The sequence below is a fragment of the Xyrauchen texanus genome, chromosome 7, assembly GCF_025860055.1.
Source record: "Xyrauchen texanus isolate HMW12.3.18 chromosome 7, RBS_HiC_50CHRs, whole genome shotgun sequence".
NCBI classification, from domain to species: Eukaryota; Metazoa; Chordata; class Actinopteri; order Cypriniformes; family Catostomidae; genus Xyrauchen; species Xyrauchen texanus.
Genome location: NC_068282.1, coordinates 9,821,209 through 9,843,534, shown reverse-complemented (window position 1 = coordinate 9,843,534; position 22,326 = coordinate 9,821,209). Strand labels below are relative to the sequence as shown.

The window sequence follows — 22,326 nt, the reverse complement described above, 5'->3', positions numbered from 1 at the left end:
TCACCGAGTGGACTGACTTGCTCAAAAAACTTTGGAGAGGCGGGGCTTCAATAAATATACTTCCGGTTTGGTATGACGGCGGAGGAGGGGCTTTGTTTGTTGGCCATCAACGCTGCTTGCTGGCTAACAGTTGCTGCTCTGTTGTTGCTGAGGGATAATTCTTCATCACTCCAACAAATTCGTGATTTTGTAATACGGGTAAGTGAGTGTAATTATAGAGCGTTTTGTTCCCGAATATGTTTGTCATTTCTGCGAGATTGATATAGGCTACCGATGTGTAATTTCCAGAGAAGTGAGGGAGCGAAGAGCACACTAGCGAGACCGCTCTTTTGTTTGACTAAAACACGGCTTGTGGATTGGCTGTCAGCGTCTAGGGATTGTTTACCAGAAGATTAGCATCACGGCTAAATGTGCTGTCCATACATTGAAAGATAGTAACACGGTAGTAGCGGAGTATACAGTACAGAACACAACAAATGTATGATGTGATTACTGGAAAGCAGCTATTGGTTTACCCCCTCCCCCGTTTTAAAACAACAGTATTATGCCCAAACTTTTCTTTGTGTTCCATAAACCGGTCACTTGTGGTTTATACTCATATGCTGAGTATAAGCGACATTTATTTAGCTGCTGCAGATTTCGGTTGTGGAGATGTTGGACTCTTCAAAAATCCTTTTCGGTTTAACTCAATATAAAACGTTTCTCAGAGGTCCTTAAAAACTGCATTAATAATATTATATATTATTATGATTTTCCACTTTCTATGAGTGGAACAGTCCTGGTCATAACCACCAAATGTTCGTTCATTTTCAGGATGTCAACCCTTTAAATTCCAGTTTGTTTACATAATGCCACTGTTGTTTCTTACACACACACATTTCTCAATTCGCACATTCAAAACACACTCTGACATCCATACCAACACATCCACACAATTTTAGTGGCATCATTTATTCATTTGGCCTGCAGTATTCTATAATACAATGAACAGAAAATAGGAAAAAAGCATGTATTTGCTCCATCTGGTGAAAAATATTACAAATTTACATTTTGAAGTCAGGGCTCCGGAATGAAAGTATTCATGATTTTATGGTTTAATGGTACTGGGAACAAATATTGTGATTTTAATGGGTTTCATTTTTGTCCTGAAGGTCGTGAGTGTAACTATTTTGTGTACACAGTGTATTATAGATGTACTATAAGAACTGAGGTTGAAATATCAAAATACACACCTATGGCTAAATTTATGCCATTGGCATTAACACAGCCAAAATGACCGAAAAGACAAAAATGTTCGAAGGTCGCACAAGGGTTAATTAGAAATTAATTCCAGTCTTTTCCTCAGTAGCTACAGTCCATTTAGCTGAGAGTCTTGACATCATAAACGTTGCTAGTCCTGTCTCAAATGTAGCATGTTTGTGTTTGGACCATCAACAGGTACTGTTTCAATGGTTTCCAAAAGAAGAAGGGCCACTTCTCCCTCCAGCAGTGCCAGTGGAGGAGACTTTGATGATACCAACTCATCCACCCCAGGCAATGGATGGAAGAGGAGGAGAGCTTCCACTGCCCCTTCTTTTGATCAAGTAGGCCTACATGTAATTTAGTATATTCAAACTACTTGATTACCTAACCCAATGATTAACAGTCAAGTTACTGAGCTTTATACTTCATTGTTGTAAATTAGCTAAATAAATATATTTGGAATAACTGGTCTGATCTTCTCAATTAGTTAACTTATGTGTTTCATCTGTAGATTGCTGTGTGCCATGAATTGTACAACACTGTCAGAGATTACAAGGATGACCAGGGCAGACAGATCTGTGAGCTGTTTGTTCGTGCACCAAAGAGGAGGTACAATTATATTATTTGTCTTTGAATGTCTATACATTTTTTTTTTAATGGTGAATGTATAATGTTTTAAATGTCATGACATAAAGTAATCCAACCTAAGAATGATGTATGCAACATTCACCAGCCCACACCTCACCCCTTCTCTCTTGTCTAGGAACCAGCCAGACTATTATGAGGTGGTGAGCCAGCCCATAGATATGATGAAGATTCAACAGAAACTCAGGGCAGAGGAATACCAGGATATAGAGCAGTTCACAGCAGACTTTCAACTGCTTATTAACAACGCCAAAATGTACTATCAGGTGAGTTTGTGTTTACAATTACATATTTCAAATTCACAAACTCAGAAACTATTAGATTACTGATGGTCTCTTTCAACAGACGGACAGTGCAGAGTATAGGGCTGCCTGTAGGCTTTTGCATGTCTTTCTGTCCACGAAGAATGAACTGCTCCAGGGAGGGGAAGAAGAGGAGGCAGATGATGATGATGAGGAGGGTGAAGACATTGAGAACCCTAGTGCTTCCTTGGAGGAGGAGGTAAAGGAATATTTCAAACCTATTTCATTTGGACATTTTGTGTAAGCATATGTGTTTGTTTTTTAATGTTGATCCAGGCTGATATTTTCTTTTCTATATGTCTTTGCTGACCAGACAGCACCAAGTTATTTAAAAGCCATACTGGAGCAGCTCTTGGAGGCCATTGTGTCATGTACTGATACATCAGGGAGGCTTGTTAGTGAGCTCTTCCAGAAACTTCCCTCCAAACTGGTAAGGACCAAATCTACAGCGCTGTGCACTAGAGGTCGACTGATAGTGGATTTTGCATATACCGATAACTAAGTTGGTGGAAAAGGCAGATAACTGATTCATCTGCTGATAGTTTTTCGGTAACATTTGGTTACTCTTATTTTGAAATGACAGACTTTGCTCTGTTACGATGTTCAAAATACAATTTTGAATATATGCCAAAGTAAGCTTTTTTTAGCCTATATATTATTATTATACACAGTATATGAAGTTGGATACACAATCTATGTGCTGACGAGGGACTTTTCCATATAGTCATATTTTTCTTCGCACATTCTCACTTAAATATAAAAAAACGTATTTATCAGAGGAATAAAAATCAGCATTTATTTTTTATTTTCTTCCCAATTTGGAATGCCCAATTCCCAATGCTCTCTAAGTTCTTGTGTTGGCATAGTGAGTCGCCTCAAGGCTTCACACTATTCTCTGCAGTATCCACACACAATTCAACAAGCGCCCCACCGAGAGCGAGAACCATATTATAGCGACCACGAGGAGGTTACCCCATGTGACTCTACCCTCCCTAACAACCTGACCAGTTTGGTTGCTTAGGAGACATAGTCTTTGCTCACTGAGCTACCCAGGCCCCCCAGCATAGATTTTTGTCAATAACCGATAGTTCCAAAGAGCAACTACCAGCACGATTAATGAAAACTTGCTTAGTTATTTCCTCATGTTAATTGTAGTTTACTTTCACTGATTAGTTTCCTCTTTGCCCACTCCTTCCCTTCACAGCATTACCCAGACTACTATGCTGTAATAAAAGAACCAATAGATCTACGTACCGTGTCTCAGAGGATACAGGTGTGTGGGACTTTGAAGTGGTCTACATCAATTTGCTATTTTCAGTTTTGTATACATCAGCCATATTTACATGTAATAAAAGAGTTATATGTGTTAATGCAATTAATCTTTTAAAGTATATTTTTTATTTGTATACTTGTGTATACCATTGTATAAAAATGGCTTTGTGTAATATAATTATGATATTATGAATAATTGTTAGAATCTTTACAACTGTAGTTGAGTATACTAATAGGAATAATACTAACATTTATGTTCTATTGTAGGCTGGCCATTACAAATCTATCAGTGCCATGGCTAAAGACATCGATCTTTTGGCAAAAAATGCCAAAACCTACAATGAGCCAGGATCGCAGGTTTTCAAGGTTGCTAAACTATATTCTTGAAATTTTATGTCCATCATTATTTTAAGTAATCATAAGGATACATACTGTAGCTCTTTGTTGAAGATATTCATAGTAATTTATGCTAACGTTTTATTCTAAAGGATGCGCAGACAATTAAGAAGGTTTTTGCACAGAGAAAGATTGAGATTGAGCAGGCTGAACCCACTAAATCCAGCCTACGCATCAGGTAATTCCTTTTTTCTTTATTTGGTTGTATTGATGAGGCATCTTTGAAAATATTTGTAACACATTTATTTGCTTGTGTGTGTGTTAGAAACCGGAGGTCTGCTCAGGGTGACCGTCTGTCTGCCATCACCATGACACTTCAGGCAGGTTCTGAAAGTGATGAAGACTCCCTGATTTTAGGTATATATCCACAGTCCCCCTTCTGATATCCATTGTCAAAGACTTTACATGCATCACAGAATGCTTATAAATATATCGGTGTAGAAATTATTTTTTGGAATGCCCAATTCCCATTACTTAGTAGGTCCTTGTGGTGGCGCAGTTACTCACCTCAATCCAGGTGGCAGAGGACAAGTCTCAGTTACCTCCGCTTCTGAGACAGTCAATCCGTGCATCTTATCATGTGGCTCGTTGTGCATGACTCCGCATGTGGAGGCTCATGCTACTCTCAGTAATCCACGCACAACTTACCACGTGCCCCATTGAGAGCAAGAACCACTAATCGTGACAACGAAGAGGTTACGCCATGTGACTCTACCCTTCCTAGCAACCGGGCCAATTTGGTTGCTTAGGAGACCTGGCTGGAGTCACACAGCACACCCGTGTAGAACACATTTTAAGACTTGCATACAACTCCGTAAACTGACAATGCCAATAAAGGCAAAATTGTGTTGATTGGGTAAACCTTGTATGACCTTTCTCATATAACAGAGTAGCATTAACTTTCTTAAACACAATTTAAAACACTCAGAATACTTCCTGGAGTCTACCAAGTATCCATTCGTATCCATTAAAAACTTAGAACGCAATATATTGAAGTATTCTTTCTTCTTTGAAACTTTGTCTGTTCCTGTACCCTTTCTCAGGCTCTGTGCGGTATGAAACTGGAGAGATGGAGGCTGATTGTGGTCTCAGTTCTAGCGACCCAATCTTCCAGCTGTACCATGCAGTGCGTGGGGCACGAAGTGTTCAGGGGCAGCTACTTGCTGAACCATTCCTTCAACTGCCCTCACGCAGGGAATACCCAGACTACTTTCAGCAGATCAAAAACCCCATATCCCTACAACAGATCAAGTGTGTATACCCCACATCACCTTCTGATATAGATAAAGTGCGGTCCAAAGTATGAGACACTAATGTAAATGCTTCTATTTTAAATTTGTTCTAATTTAATGATTTTTTGAAGCATAACAGTTGAATTAACACATTTACATTTCAGAATAAAATTTCATAATTTATTTCTGAATGTATTTATTTACTTCAAAGATAGCATGTACTCAAGCTGGCATGGATTCCACAAGTTCATGCAATGCCTGTAAAGCCAAGTAGTCGTATGTACAATGGAAACAAGCAAATTCAATTATTTTAATCAGTTACGTAGAAATAGTGCAGCATGTTAAGTGTTTCTTCATTAAAATGATTTGACATTTTTTTAAATCCCAAAACTTTTAATTTTCCAGTTTAAATATAGGCTTTTGGACCCCACTATGTGTTTTTAGATTTGATTGAATTCTTGATGAATGAAAACTGTAGATTCTTACACACTTTCTCAATGTGTTATGCCTTACAGGGATAAAATGAAAAGTGGGGTGTATGATGGAGTCGATCCGATTGAGGCTGACCTCATGCTCATTTTTGAGAATGCTAAACGCTACAACATGGCCAACTCCACCGTATACAAACGTGCTCAAAGGCTACAGCAGATATTGCAGGTCTGTCCGTTTTGATAACTATGAATGTGTTCCAAAACCTAGTGAGCTGCCTTGCTGTCTTCTGCTTACATTGGTAGCAACTCTGCATGCCACACAAAAAGATTTACGATTCATTCCAATAGATTATTTTCTTTTAGCTTGTTACTAAACTAACAACAGTTCTCTAATGATCATTAAAACACACCTAAATAATGGAAAAACTGACTTTTGATTGAGTTTTGTATTTAATTCAATTAATCTGCATTTCTCTTGACTTGTCCAACTCGTTTTCACTAAGCATGTTACAGTGCATTCTGGGATTAATTTCTCTGCTAAGGATACATCTTTAGGTACGGGTGTACTTGGTAGAACCCGCTCAACCACGTTGCCTTTCAAAGTATAGTTTTTTGACTGAGTGAATATGAATGTGTTTGGCGCATACACACTATGACTTCTTTGTGATACTGTTTAAGTATATTCAAAAACAGTGGCATGTGCTGACGATGCACACTGACGAGGATTGTCCGCATGTTTAGAAGATCCACGGTTTACACAGTCTAGTGCTGTCACAGAGACTGATGAGATATCTTAGGACACTTATTTCAGTGATATCTTTCAGGGAGTGAAAAAAACACTTTCGGCATACCGTTCCATAAAAAAAAAACACTAACAGCCACATTTAAAGTGTTTGTGAAAGATGTAGTCTCCTGTGATGAATTAGTAGGCACCTTTGTGTAATGAAATGAGATAGAGGGTGATTTTGTTTTGTTTATTTTGTATTTTAGCTAAAGAAAAGAGAGCTTCGCGATGACGATGAAGGAGATGCCTCAGCCACTGCCTCTGATGTTGGAAGTGGTAAAAGGAAAAGGTAATTTTGACAACAGAACATTATTTAGATTAATGTTTATGAATATTGCTTGGCGATCAGTTTTTAAAATTCCTTTAAGCATTCTTCCCTGTTTACTCTCATCTTGTGGTCCTTAAAGCCATAAGAAGAACACAAAGAAGAACCGACTGAAGATGCTGTATGCTGCATTGACCGAGGCACGAGAGACAGGCACAGGACGACGTCTTTGTGACCTGTTTATGGTCAAACCTTCTAAAAAAGACTACCCAGACTATTACCAGGTCATCCAAGATCCCATGGACCTGCGTACCATTGAGAATAATATCCGCACTGATCGTTACAACAAGGAGGATGCACTTATGGATGATATAAAGCTTATGTTTCGCAATGCCTGCCACTATAATGAGGAGGGCTCTCAGGTGGGCATCCTGACAGTATTTTAACAATGCAGAAAGGAAACATTAGTGGAGTCACTGGATACATAACTTTAAGTAAATCTATTATAAGAGTGAGATTTTGAAAACTGAGGGTTCATCCAAAAATATATTGTGTCAGTATTTTCTCACTCTTCAGTTTGCTACAAAGTCATTTAACTTTCATTCTTCAGTGGAACACATTAGGAGAACTTTAGCAGAATCTTTGAGCTGCTCTTTCATATGAAAGGGAATTGGGATGGACTTTGTCCTGTGTTGATTTGTGTTCTTTATTATATAACTCTTCTTGAAACATATGATGGGACACAAGCTGTATGGACTACTTTTATGAAAATTTCTCCTTTAATTTTTCAAGCTACGCTGAATCTGCCCCTTTCATTGTATGAATAACAGCAACTTTGCTAAAGATTCTGCTAAACTTATCCTTTTATGTTCCACAAAAGAAAGTCCGTTGGGTTTGGAACAACATGAGGGTAATCTGTTGTTAATCTAGTCTTCGTTGTGGTCCTAATTTGAAATTTGTGAATGCAATTACATTTTTTCCTGCAGGTTTACAATGATGCAAACATCTTAGAAAAGATAGTTAACGAAAAGCAGAAGGAGCTTGGACCTGCCCCAGAGGAAGATGACATGGGCTCTCCTAAACTCAAGCTTCGTATGTTCTTTGGCTTATTGATATACTGACATACTGACACTATCTGAGCTTTACACTTTAGATCTGACAAATTTTTCTTATCCACCTAGGACGTAGCGGAGTTGCAACCTCCCCTAAAAAGGCACGGCCCCAGACAACACCACTTCAACAGAAGCTTTCTGATCTCTATGAAGCAGTGTGCAATTTTACAGACAACCGCGGGCGACGTCTCAGTGCAGTTTTTATGCGTTTGCCATCACGTGCTGAGCTGCCTGACTATTATGCCGCCATTAAGCGCCCCATCGACATGGAGCGAATACGCAGCTACATGGTTCAGGGTCGCTACCAAGATGTTGACTCGCTGGCGGAAGATTTCATCCTTATGTTCAACAACGCCTGCACCTATAACGAGCCCGAATCTCTAATATATCGTGATGCACTACTTCTACATCGAGCTTTCCTGGAAGCCCGTCGCCGAATTGAGGATGAAGAGGAAGGAGAGGAAAGTGGTTTGGCTGGTGTGTCAGTTGCCCCTCTTGTGCGTGAGCTCATCCGTAATCTCTTTGTTTCAATGATGGGGCACCAGGATGATGAGGGGCGCTGCTACAGCGACTCTTTGGCGGAGGTGCCAGCTGTGGACCCAGCTAACCCAGAAGACCCACCACTCAGTTTAGAGATTATTCGCAATAATGTGGAGCGTGGGCGCTATCGTAGAGTGGATGTGTTCCAGGAGCATGTGTTTGAGGTGTTGGAGAAAGCTAGACGCCTCAACAGGTGAGCAGTAAAGTCAGTAAGTTTAACATTAAATCGTCAGAGCTGTGTCTCAGTGGGCTGTGCACAAACTCAGGACATATAACAGCTGTTGGGTCATTGGCACCCAGGTTTGAGTCTGACCTGAGTTACCCCCCAAAAATATATCACAATAAACATTCTTTACTTTCTTATTACATGTTTCTGGTCATATTGTAGACGATTCATCAGTGCACTTTATTTTGGAGAAAAAAATGTCTCATCAACTTTCTCCATGTCACAAATGACTTTCTTACTGATGCCATCAAGGTAGCGTGGACTATTGGATAATATTATCTAATAGCTATTTTGGCACTGTTTTAGCAAACTGGCATTCAATTCTGGTTTAATTCTGTTATGGAAGTCTTTTTTACAATTTAAATTCCTGATGGAAAAATCAAGTCCTGGCCTATATTTTCTTTTTTCCTCTTCGAACAACCAGTTTCACTTGGAAATATGTCACATTACACATGTTAAATGGGTAGTAAAGGCCGTTTCATGTAGAATTTAAGTATAGCCAGAATGAATCTTAGCATTAATCCAATGCTGTGTTTTCAGGACTGATTCAGAAATCTTTGAGGATTCGGTGGAGCTGCAGCAGTTCTTCGTAAAGATCCGCGACGAACTTTGCAAGAATGGCGAGATCTTGCTGACACCAGCATTGAGCTACACATCCAAACATCTGCATGCGGACATAGACCAAGAGAAGCGAGAGAAACTGCCCCAAGAAATTGAGGAAGACCGGCTGAAACGAGAGGAGGACAGTAAAGGTTTGCTTTTGATGTTTTTCGGTGTTAGATATTCATCTTTGCTTGTTGTTCTAGTATTTTTAAAACGTATGCGTGAAACACCCTAAATTTACCCCTGTTATATAGATGTGATCTAATGTATACATTTCCTGTATGGTTAATAGCTCTTCCAGAAGAGGGCAAGCTAGAGGGTCATGCAGGAAGCCGGTGGCCATCGGGTTCTCAAAGCTCATACAGTCAGGACTGCAGCTTTGAGAACAACACCTACAGCGTAGGAGACTGTGTATATGTGCAGCCTGAAGAAGCCAATTTGCAACCTCACATTGTCTGCATTGAGAAACTCTGGAAGGATGAAGCTGGTGCACACATTCTCACATTTCGATGCTATTGCTTTCCATTTCTTAATTACTTTTTTTAATGTTTGCTGCCGTATGCTGTCACCTCATAACTACATTTTATTTTAAATTCAACCAGGTGAACAGTGGATGTATGGCAGCTGGTTTTATCGTCCAGGGGAAACATTCCATCTGGCCACGCGCAAGTTCCTGGAGAAGGAGGTGTTCAAGAGCGATTACTCTAACCGTGTACCTTTAAGTAAAATCTTGGGGAAATGTGTTGTCTTGTTTGTAAAGGTGAGAATCATAAGCCACTGTTGTCTTGGTATGTTTTAGCTAGATCAATTAATAACAACAATATGACCTAGAGTTTCACAAAATGAGTCTACTAAAAGATGTCACTTACAAATTTTAAGTATGTTTAGTCACTTGAATCTAAAATTGTGTTTTAGGACTATTTTAAATTGCAACCAGAAGGCTTCAGACCCGAAGATGTATATGTCTGTGAATCTCGCTACATGGCTAGAACCAAAACCTTCAAGAAGATCAAGATATGGTCCATGCCACCAAGCTCCATGAAACTCGTCCATCGTGAAGTTCTGTTACCCGTTGTCAGAGTCGCCTCTATGTTTGTCAGTGCTGCAAAACGTGATCAAGAAAAGTATGACCTTACTAATGGAGACAGTGATAGTTTCATTGAGAAAGTAAGAAAAAAAGTGATTGATTAGTTTTGTAAAATATTCGTCTGCCTCAAATTTACCTACACAAATCAATCTCTCAAACGTACTGTCCACAGGAGCGAGAGGACGTTCTAGTGGAGGTAGCCAATGGGGAGCCAGGATGCCAGTACTTTGAACAGCTCCACTACAATGACATGTGGCTTAAATTGGGTGACTGTGTCTACATACGCTCACATGGGCTGGTGCGTCCACGAGTTGTCAGGTGGGCAAAATCTCTTCATTATGAATGTTATACAATGACAGGAAAGCATGACAGTTTTGTCAGTTATCTAAGGTTACAGTGATATGCTGTGTTGTTGTGGTTGATATGGACAGGATTGAGAAGATGTGGGTGCAGGACGAAGCAAGGTTCTTCTTTGGACCCATCTTCATCCACCCTGAAGAGACTGAACATGAGCCAACAAAGATGTTCTACAAGCATGAAGTATTCCTCAGTAGCCTGGAGGAGACCTGTTCTATGACCTGTATCTCAGGTATGGAGCCTTCCTTACTTACATCCATTCAAACTTACTTCCATCCATCCTTACTAACCTTTCTAACTTTGTTCCTGACTAATGGTGACATTTTACAAATGATGGTAACTAAAAAGTAGCCACCACTAGCTACTACCTACTACTTACTAATTGCCACAAGAAAAGATCTGGAAAAATGTGATAGACATGAAATCATAGTTTTGTATCAACTTGCTTTTGTGCCCACCATTACAAGCCATAGCTCCCAATACTGCATTTTCAAGAGTTGTTGTTCAAGCTAAAGTTAAAAGCTGCAGGCACTCATCGATGTATTTGTTCTACTATTCTTCTTTTAGCATCATATGGCACTTTTCCACTGCACGTTACGGTTTAACTTGACTATGCTTGCTTTACTTTTCTGAGCTTGTTTTTCCACTGCTGTTTAGTGCCACCTCAACGTGGGTGGGATTATAGGCTGATCGTCATAGTTGTGCTGCCTCTAATGCTGTGAAAACATCTTAAACATGATACAAAACAATAAACAATAACACGACCGCTAGCTGTTAGCTACTAGCTCATTGTGCTGCATAAGCAGTTGTTGCATGCTGATTTTACACAAGTGTAACATTTAAATTGGCCTGGTTGTTTTAGAAGCAAGCTTTCCAGTAGCTGGTCAACTAAATAAAAGTGAACATTTCAAGCAGAGTATAAAGCACTCTCCCTCACATTGCTCGCCAGTCTAGATAGCGTCCATTTGGTCGAATTTTCATCGCTAACGAGAGGAACGTCTGCACCTCATTTTATTGACCACAGTGTGGTTTTGAGTACAGCCATTTCTTTTTACAATTCAAATGTCGCGTGAACAAATGATACTGCTATCGCTGTTGCTAACTTTAAAACTAGCTGGTCCCCTGTCAAAAATCCAGTGACGCTGGTAGTGACGATTCTCTCTGACCAATCAGTGATCTGCAGGGTTTTGACGTCACATTTAGTATTGTCTCGGCTCTCTTGGAACCTCAAACGAGGTGGTAATAAAAAAAAAAGTACCAGGTATTATCCACAGTGGAAAACCCCCAAAAAGCGAGCAGAGCAGAGTTACATTTACATTTATGCATTTGGCAGACGCTTTTATCCAAAGTGACTTACAGTGCACTTATTACAGGGATAATTCCTCTGGAGCAACCTGGAGTTAATTGCCTTGCTCAAGGACACAATGGTGGTGACCGTGAGGATCGAACCAGCGACCTTCTGATTAACAGTTATGTGCTTTAGCCCACTACGCCACCACCACTCTCACCGTGTTGTACCATGCAGTGGAAAAGTGCCAATAATGATCTCAAAGATACTGCCAACAAAATTAAAATCTACTCATAGAAGTCTGTAGGTTAAATAATTACAGAATTAGATGGTCCACCTCAGAACCATCAACGCATAATTGAAGGAGCACGAGATTGCTTGAACTAAGAACAGAACAAAAAGCGTCCCAAATCAAACAAATTAGAGCAAATCCTGTTGTCAAATGATGGTAGATTCATCTGGTCACCTCTTCACTTCCCCCACTTGTATCTGAGAATACAGAGACCCCTTTTGACCCCATTCAGTTCACCAAGTTTTAAGTCTTTCTTTCTGTTTTTCACAGGGAAATGTGTGGTCTCGTCTTTTAAGGATTTCCTGTCCTGCAGACCAACTGAGTTTGCAGAGGAAGATGTGCTCCTGTTTGAAAGTCGCTATATTGAGAGCGAAAAGCAGATGAAGAAGTTTAAATGCTCTAAACGTTTCTCCCTCTCAGCCAAAGTGGCTGATGATGAGATCTACTACTTTAGGTGTCAACCACTTTTCTGTCTATTTAGTCAGTTAAATGGTCAAACTTGTATTGTGGTATTATGTGGTTGCCTTATATTGTGGTGTTAGATTTAACATGAAATCAAAATTGATCCCATTTTCTTTCTTAATGTATGTTCCTGATCTTGAATTGTGAACAATTCATCAGTTCATGATAAAAAAAAACAAAAACAAAGGTTACGGGATTAATCGCAAACAACGATAGATTTGAAAATGTTGTTGAATCTTCTGTTTTTCCTTTAAAGTGTCAAATTACAGAATTGCAGTGGATTGTTGTGAATGACATTTCATGTTGACTTAAAAGCAAAGAGCTGAGCTTTTTCATTATACTGAGAATGTATTTATGCATTTTTTAAATATAGAGTGTTTATTCTTTGTCTACCTGTTTTTAACAATGCAGTAGTTGGTATACTCAAACCAAGCCTTTGAACGTGTACTAATACATAAATTGGTTATCTCCACTCGCTTTCAGAAAACCCATCGTGCCCCAGAAGGAACCATCTCCTCTGCTGGATAAAAAGATTGAGGAACTAGAGGCTAAATTTGCTGACATAGAGGACCTGGATGAAGATTTGGACGACATGGAAGACGACGATGATGAAGCACCAGTGACACCAATGCCACCGAGTCAGGCTTCTACAACAAGTGACATGGATATGCCTTATACCCCACCACAGGTACTTCCAAACTATGAAGAGATCAGTTATTGCATACACTGACCCCATTTACAAGAATATTCTGATATCAGCATTTGTAAGATTACATTTATGTTTGGATCATTTAAATGCCTTAAAGGTGCATTCAGTAATTTTTTTTACCCATTAAAAAAGTTGAACTCCTAAAGACATGAATTGTAATTTTGCAATATATGTAGGAAATCATGACCATTCACATTAAAATGAAGGTTCCAGTCATATCAGTAACCTTATAAAAGCTGTTTTATTCTGCATCGAGAGGGACTGCATATGGGGGCTGCCATTTTAGAATCGGTCAGCAAAATACTATTCACTTAATCTCAGTAACCGTCCTGTTATTTGACACTTTCTCTGATTGATTTAAGCAACCGTGGCTGACTGTGAATAATACATTTCTACAATGGCATCTGAAATGGAAAACTATTGATTTTAAATGATGCTACATCCAAGCCTCGAGGAGTCCGTATGAGTCCAAGATGACAAAGACAAAAGTTACTGAATGCACCTTTTACCTTATTGCAATAAGACTGCCAAAATTATGAACTTTTGAAGAGAATAATTTTTGTATAGAGGACAACACAGATTGTTTCAAGCATGGAACGAAATGAACAAATATATGTTTATTAATTTTGTGGATATTGTGGAGCACCACTGTTTGTTTTATCTAATAGTCAACTCATATGAGTTATAATCTGAGAATTATACATAAATATGCCTTTTACCTCATTCAAAACATGTTTAAATCTTATTCGTAACACAAATTAACCCTCCATAACATGCTGTATTCTTTACACCTCTTTATATGGACAGTCCACGCCAAAGATAAAGGGTTTGTCCAAGAAGGAAGGAGCCAAGCGTAAGATCAACATGAGTGGCTACATCCTTTTCAGCAGTGAAGTGAGATCCATTATAAAGGCTCGTAACCCTGATTTCTCCTTTGGAGAGCTGAGCCGTCTGGTGGGCACTGAATGGAGGAACCTGGAAGCTACTAAGAAAGGAGAATATGAAGGTGAGTCTTCAACCAATCCAGAAAGGTTGCACTAGGTTTTTATTTTTATATATTTAAACAGGAAAAGATTAAAGAAAATCGGGCCTGACTCAGTATAAAACTGATTTTCAGCAGGTTCCTGTTCTGCAGAACATAAATACCTCATTCACAAAGAACTCAAAAACAAAACAGTAACAAACACACAAACCAAGAGAAAGCATCAGAGGGAAGCCATGAAGCCATCTCAATGGTCACAAATATACCTATCCATTAGATGGCGAGCAAATGTTATTTTAAATAGTCTTATTGATGTTATTGTTCTGATGTGCTGTGGAGTTTCATTCCAGGCTTTGGTAAGCACATGAAAAAAAGATCTCTGTCCATAGCAGTTCCTAAAAGCCAGTATAGGCAGAAGTCCATTTGAAACAGATCTCGTAGTGCGTTCGAGCCTTGAGCTGAGTTTTGGAACCAACGCAGTCAATGCTGCAGAAGTGCGTCCATTTAAGATTTGATAATACAAGTTTATCCCATGGCTTATTTTATAATTCTGAAATGTCAAGGCATTACACAAAGATAGTGCAACACAGTGGTGAGTCCAGCCTGGAAGCCTGTTGTGGATCTTATAATTAGACAATTAGTCATGGGCTTTATGACCAAAATCATATATCACAGTATAGTTATTTTTGATAATATGCAACTAATGCTGGTAATGGTAATGCTTATGAATGAAATACTTTTATTAATGAACTATCAAATTTATTTGAAAATTCTTGGATGCAAACCAAAATATACAATTATTCATAATATATGAGTATGTCTGGCATCAGTGCAAAAACAACTTATGGAACACTTGAGACTCAAAAACTCCAGACAAAAAATATTATAATATCATAATTGTAAAAATAATACAAAAATACACAATATTGCATGAAACAACCAGAGACTGAAGAGTCTTTCATACAGTATATATATATATATATATATTTACAGAACGAGCGGCTAAACTTGTGGAACATCAAGAACGGGAGAGAGTCCTCCAGCAACAGCAGCAGCAGGCTTCCCCTAGACCAGGTACCCCAGTCGCATCAATGGTGGGGGTGGTACCTCACCCAAGTGCAATGGGGATGCTAAACCAGGCCATGCCACCTGTGCCAGGTAACGCCAAATCCCTACCACCCATGCCGAAAGAGGCCAATGCAGTGTCTGGGCACCCATTGCAACCATCTAAACCTCTACTCATCAACATTCACCAGTCATGTCACAGCCCTTCCCATTCCTAAAGAGTGCCCCATTTGTGCTGATTTAGATCATTTCAATGAATGCCTTTTGTTTGTATGTAAACTTAATAATTTTATGTTTTTGAATATTACCACATTCTTTTTACACTTGCATGACCAGTCTTTTTTATTAACCCCTTAAAGGTATAGTAAACCCCAAGATGAAAGTCCTTTATCGTTTACTAACCCTCATGTTGTTCATATGACATTTTTCCCTGTGGACCCTGTTACCTTTCACTTTCATTGTTAATTCCATACAATACAAGTGAATGGTGACTGAGGCTTACATTCTGCTTTGCATCTCCTTTTGTGTTCTGCAAAATAAAGTAAGTCAGGGTTTGGAACAACATAATCCATGTGAGTAAATGAGGACGATGTTCATTTTTGGGTGAACTATCCCTTTAAATAGGTAGATGCACTTATTATCATATATTATGTACTCCACATGCCTGGATTAACACCATTTAAATTTTACACTTGAAAAGCTTGCACTGACATTCCACGATGACTCTTATTTTGTAGTGCATGATTTATTAGACAGCTGCATGTCATCAATGCATGGATCTTTTGTGCTATTTCCTCACCCAAGGCATGATGGGAAATTATGGCTCACCTTACATGCCTATGCAGTGTCCTCCTGAGGGCATGATGGGCATGGGTGGCACACCACCTCTTCATATGGGGGTGCCCAACCTGCCTCCACAGCACTACCTTCCACCAGGCATGGCCGGGTACCCTGGTATGCCCCATCCGGGTAAGAAGCACCCCGATTAATCAGATTCCTCACCAACCAGATTTAAGATGAAGATCATCTGGCAATCTCCAATCCAAAGGAAAATCTGATTGATTATTTTTCTTAATTAGAAATTGTGTCCACTATCAAATTAATTATACATGATTTAGGGATGGGCGACATATAGATGCGACATGATGTGACATTGTGAATATTGCAGCTTATTATTTGGCATGCAAATATCCTGCTCTACATGTCACAACTCGTGAGTGTGTACGCATTAAGATATTTTAATAACGTCTCAGACTTTATAAGCAAAATTGCTGACAGAACTGGGAAGTTCAATTCATTTCTGTGACCGTTTAATTGAAGTGGTTTAAAATACAGTTTCAATCATTTGTTTGCGTCGTCACTGAAAAGATATTCACGGAAGTCCTGACTTGGCATTTTACATGTTTAAACTCCTGAGGCCTGAGCATGACTGCTGTTTGCATTGTCCATTTCCCTTTTTATATGGAACTAGTAGCACCTAATAAACAATAATAAAAAAGCTCTTTTCTAGAGCATATCGTTTTTCAAAAAAATTGATGGCAGCAAATGTGGACAGTGGCACTAAGTTGTGAAATTTTAAATAATACCAAGTTATAGAAATTCAGATTTTTTTTCAGCAAATTGTTTGTTTCCAGGAGTGTTGGTTATTCATGAGATGTTACAGACAATACATCATAAATTAACATAATATAGCTGAATAAACAAAAACAAAGGGAAAGAAAGACGTTTGTCTTGCGCGCGTTTACATAGAGAAACAAATGGATGGTTGCATAAGCGTTTGTGCAAACAGCCCCTGAAAGTTGGTGGAGGTCTTTGGACGTTGCCTCTTGCTCTCTTATAAATGTTTCTCAGATTAAGCAATGAGTTGTTTAAATGCTTTGTCAGGAAAGATGGTCAACTTGGAAATGTGTGTCTCGAGATCCTCGCGTTCGGTTCCAGTCGGTTGTTTTCCGTCTGATTGAACAGCCCCTGGCCTGAGCTCATAGTCTGAAATGATTTACCACTGAGTTCAGCCGAATACCACTGCTATCTGTGAATATTTCTTCTCTACATACAACTGTACTGAATAAAAACAATGTGGTATTTATTTAGCTGTTATTATGAAGCTGGAGTAGTAGGAATCAGTGGAAGTGTAACACCATGTGAACTGTCTATTGAAGCATTGTTTACACACACTTTGTTAATATTTGGTAGCATTGTCTTTAACTAGGGTCACACGTTTTGGGTAGCCTTCCACAAGCTTCTCACAATAAGTTTCTGGAATTTTAGCCCATTCCTCCACAAATAACTGGTGTAACTGAGTCAGGTTTGTAGGCCTCCTTGCTCGCACACACTTTTTCAGTTCTGACCACTAATTTTCTATCGAATTGAGGTCAGGGCTTTGTGATGGCCACTCTAATACCTTGACTTTGTTGTCCTTAAGCCTTTTTGCCAAACTTTGGAGGTATGCTTGGGGTCATTGTCCACTGGGAAGACCCATTTGCGACCAAGTATTTACTTCCCGGCTGATGTCTTGAGATGTTGCTTCAATATATGCACATCATTTTCCTTCCTCATGATGCCATCTATTTTGTGAAGTGCACCAGTCCCTCCTGCAGCAAAGCACACCCACAAGGTCCTTTTGCTGTTGTTCTGGGATTGCACTTTTTGCACCAAACAACTATGTTCATTTCTAGGAGACAGAATGCGTCTCCTTCCTAAGCGGTATGATGGCTGCATGGTCCCATGTTGTTTATACGTGCGTACTATTGTTTGTACAGATGAACGTGGTACCTTCAGGCATTTGGAAATTGCTCCCAAGGATGAACCAGACATGTGGAGGTCCAGAATTTTTTTCATGAGGTCTTTGCTGATTTCTTTTGATTTCCCTATGATGTCAAGCAAAGATTACTGAGTTTGAAGGTAGGCCTTAAAATATATCCACAGGCACACCTCCAATTCAGTACACCTCCTATCAGAAGCTAATTGGCTAATTGTCTAAAGGCTTGACATCATTTTCTGGAATTTTCCAAGCTGCTTAAAGGCATAGTTAACTTAGTGTATGTAAACTTCTGACCCATTGGAATTGCGATATAGTCAAATTAAAAGGGAAACAATCTGTCAGTAAACAATTGTTTGAAAAATTACTTGTGCCATGCACAAAATATACATCCTAAACGACTTGCCAAAACTATAGTTTGCTGATATTAAATCTGTGGAGTGGTTAAAACATTTGTTTTAATGATATATATATCAGGAACCTTTTTGAGGATACGCTGATATTTGTCAAGCCCGCCAATAAACCAGACGTGATGTATTAGTCTGTAATTACAATTTAGCGGTTTCTGAGAACACCAAATTTGAATCCTTCAGTTTCAGGGGTCAAACCCAAAAGACGACGATACGATGAGCAATATTTTAGTTTAGGATTTACATGGACAGGACACCAAGCAGGCTGAGGTAGGGGGAAAATCTCCAGAGTTTTTCTCAAAGAAGATTTTAAGTCTTTCAAGGTCAGAAAAACGTTCTTGGAGAATTTGTCAAATTAAATGTAATGGCCACTGAAGCTTCATATCACGTTGCACTGCATATTTCCAAGGCAGGCAAAGCACATAACATAGGATAGACATTGATTCTGCCTGGCAGCCTACCATCAAGGATATGTGATCCTTGATGTTAGGAGAGGCAGCGGCTTCTAAGCTTGAACATGTTGTGTCACAAGGGAGGCCAATTGTCTTTGACTTAAAAAACCCTTGTTCTATGCAACAATATAACAGTGCTGAATGGTTTGTATTTATTGTGCCCTCCTCTGGACTAAAGAAACATTGTCAATTAAAAAATTTTAATATTACTTAATATATATAAAAATGTATATTTATTTCATTTAAAAATTACAATACAGTGTTTATTTTTGTAATAAAGTTCAGTACTATTTTACGTTGAGTGTTAATTTTTCATTCAGTATCAATTTTAAAAACTATCGGTTATCAGCAGGTACTGCCCAACTTAAGTTATGGTATCAGTAAAATCCTCTATCACTATCGACCTCTATCATCCAATCACTGCCAAACAGTTTAAAATAAATGATACTTTCTAAATTTTGAATCTATGTGCTGATTACCATTGTCCCATGTCTGCCAAACATGTTGAGTAGTCTAAACTGCAGCCTGAAACTGAAATTTTGATAGGAAGTTTGGATTAGATGCAATTGGATGCGTAGAAGAGCTATAGTATGCTAACTTGCTCCCTATTTAGTGAATGACTTTACCTCCAGTGTGCTGTTTGTCTTTACTGGTCTAAGAACAATTTGAAATGCACCTTATTTTCATCCTAACTCATTATTCTCAATGTGAAAATACACTGTGAATATAGCAATGTATTTACTAATGTTAATGAATAAAACCGTATTGTAAAGTGATAATATATATTAAAATTAAGCGAAATGACCCAAATATGTGTTAATGTTAAAAGTTATTTAAAATAACAAGTTTTGAGGGTATCATTTTTTTAAGTGGCACGTCAAACGAAATTTGAAATGCTACCCTTTACACCCAATCATGTTTCAGTGATAAAATTACCAGACTTTTGTTGGCTCTACGCCAGTAGAAGTACTTGAAGTAAATATACGTGCTTTTGTGTCACGTGACTCGTTCCGCCAGAAGTTTAACCCTTAAATGACAGTTTAGAGTCTTGCAAACAGTATTCAGTCAGCTTAAATTAATTCAAAATATGTGTTGCGTATAGAGCAGCCAAAGTACAACGTCAACGCATGTGGTTGCACAAGGTTAAAATGTTTTAATCACACATGTACAGTAGGTAAATATTTCTGTTTAATACAAGTATACATTGTTATATTGGTGCATATGAATAAAAACAAATTATACATGAAAATGATAATTTAGCAAAACTGTAAAACATGCCTTGATTTTTTTTTTTTATATATACTAGATTTTTTATTTATTTCTTGCTCTAATCCTTTTGAATCTACTTTGCAATAATATTAAATATCAAGCTATGTCACCCAGCCCTACAATAATTCACTGATTGGAGTTAATTTGTATTTTTGCATGGGATAATTATAGATGCATCTATTTTATATGGTGGGAATATTCACACAAAATCTCTAACATGCTAACTGACTTAACTCACACGTTTTTTTTTTTTTTTCTGGACACAAGATTTGGCACCTTCTCAACTCTATCTTTGTATTGTACAAACACAATATACTTGTATTTATAAAAAAATACAAACTATTGTAATTTATACGTCCTGTCAGTTTATTAATTACTGTCAAAAATTACATGAATAGTAGAATTGTGTTGAGTGGCACAGAAATGTTTAAGTCAGACTGTCTTTACTTTTCAGGTGTGATGGGCCCAGGAATGAATGGTATGGCAGGAAGTCCTGGTCCTGGAAACCCTTATGGCATGCAGGTGAAAAATCATATTCATGCCACTTTACACTATATTATTCTAATTATAATACTCTTTTTCATACTTATATCTTTTTTCGTCTTCCCAGATGGGTGGTTATGGGCCAGGACAACAGGCTCCACCCCCATATCCAGTTCAAGGTCAATCAGCTCACCAACAACTGGCCCCACCTCTTTTTGTTGCCCCACCTCCAAAGCCCCAGCGTCTGCTGCATTCAGAGGCTTATCTGAAGTATATAGAGGGACTCAGTGCTGAATCCCCCACCATAAGCAAATGGGACCAGAGCCTTAAGGGTAAAAATTATTTGCTTGTTTAGAGAGTTGTTTTGTCCTTACTCTTCATTCAACTTTAAGAACCAAACAAGTTCTTGGCATTTTGAATGAAATTTTAGTGTAGGATTTGTAATTCTGTAAAATTAGAGAATTTGTTAGGGGTCTGAGTACTTTAGCATGGCATGTGTTGGGAAAGAGTATATTCCATTGTCTCAATGAGGCCTTGATACACAGGATGGGGAGTTAACATGACCTTGAAAAGTTTGTATCCTCTGATTTTTTTCGCTTCAGCACAAAGGAAAGACTGTCGACTTACCAAGGAACAAGAGAGCCGCCTCCCTGCTCACTGGCTGAAGAGCAAAGGTGCTCACACCACGATGGCAGATGCATTGTGGAGACTCCGAGACTTGATGATGAGAGACACTCTCAATGTCCGACAGGCCTACAACCTTTAAACCTTCAACTTTTCCCCTAACTCTCAGGACTCTTAATTTATGCAAGACTATTCTCCTACCAAATCTTTCCTATGATGACTAAAGATCAGATGAAGTATTGTGTCGGAAATGCTTGAGCAATAATTATATTCCCTAGTTTGTTTGTGTGTGTGTGTGTGTGTGTGTGTGTGTGTGTGCGTGTTTGTGTGTGAGAGACGCAGTGGATTGAAGTCACTAATGCATCTGCTAATTTATAACCACTGATATGGATTTGTTACATGCCGTATGACATTTGACAGTTGCGTTATTGTTCCCTAGATTAATTATGGTCAAGTTTACGATGTTGAACCACATATGTTTTTATATTGTACACTTTTAAGAATTCAAACTTGCTATAGCAGCACCGGAGACACTGGCATTACCAATGTACATATACCCTCTTAAAAAAAACATTTGTTGCATATGGCCACTTATAAATCATAATTACACTGATTTAAGACTTCAAAAGAGGAAAGCTGTATTGGGATGTGGTAGCATTTTACAATTTTATATATATATATATATATATATGAGTTTTTTTTTTTTTTTTTAATTCAAAAGCGTGGTTTCTCTTTATTTTATTGATGCCATTTTGGTATTTTCTCATTTTGTACAGACAAAAACGCCTGTGAGGAAAATAATTCTGCAATACTTCAGCATTAAAAGGAACAAATTTGTGTCAATTTTACCAATAAACCATATTTAAAAAAAGATGAGTTTTTCAATAAATGTAAAACATGTTTATGAGAGGATTGTGCAAGTAGCCCCTTCACTGTAACACAAGGCTTTTATAACCACACCACATATCTGACTTTACAGATACAGCTAATTTACCAATAGGATTATGTGAATGGTTAAAGAGTAGCCGAATAGTTATT

General features: G+C 38.4%; 1 protein-coding gene across 2 annotated transcripts; it reads left to right on the top strand.

The window, feature by feature from the left end:
- The first annotated feature begins 94 nt into the window (after positions 1-94).
- pbrm1l (polybromo 1, like) lies at positions 95-22,144 on the top strand. 2 transcript variants are annotated; one of them, XM_052130203.1, is made up of 30 exons: positions 95-198; positions 1,438-1,583; positions 1,754-1,851; positions 2,006-2,153; positions 2,233-2,388; positions 2,503-2,619; positions 3,394-3,462; positions 3,729-3,827; positions 3,950-4,035; positions 4,123-4,214; positions 4,901-5,108; positions 5,605-5,746; positions 6,511-6,593; positions 6,712-6,991; positions 7,556-7,661; positions 7,751-8,414; positions 8,988-9,199; positions 9,343-9,537; positions 9,653-9,810; positions 9,966-10,217; positions 10,310-10,455; positions 10,569-10,726; positions 12,345-12,528; positions 13,020-13,224; positions 14,053-14,251; positions 15,221-15,301; positions 16,097-16,261; positions 20,636-20,703; positions 20,792-20,996; positions 21,267-22,144. In XM_052130203.1, the coding sequence occupies exons 2-30, from the start codon at positions 1,449-1,451 to the stop codon at positions 21,428-21,430; spliced, it is 4,875 nt and encodes a 1,624-aa protein (XP_051986163.1). In that variant the 5' UTR covers positions 95-198; positions 1,438-1,448; the 3' UTR covers positions 21,431-22,144. The 2 variants fall into 2 exon arrangements, with proteins under 2 accessions (XP_051986163.1, XP_051986162.1); XM_052130202.1 differs by having other exon boundaries at positions 15,221-15,385.
- The last annotated feature ends 182 nt before the right edge of the window (positions 22,145-22,326 follow it).

Coding starts and splice junctions, on each gene's coding strand:
- pbrm1l (XM_052130202.1), top strand. CDS start 1,449: ATGGTTTCCAAAAGAAGAAGGGCCACTTCTCCCTCCAGCAGTGCCAGT. Junction 4,215..4,900: donor TGAAGACTCCCTGATTTTAG/GTATATATCCAC, acceptor ACCCTTTCTCAG/GCTCTGTGCGGTATGAAACT. Junction 20,704..20,791: donor GAAACCCTTATGGCATGCAG/GTGAAAAATCAT, acceptor TCGTCTTCCCAG/ATGGGTGGTTATGGGCCAGG.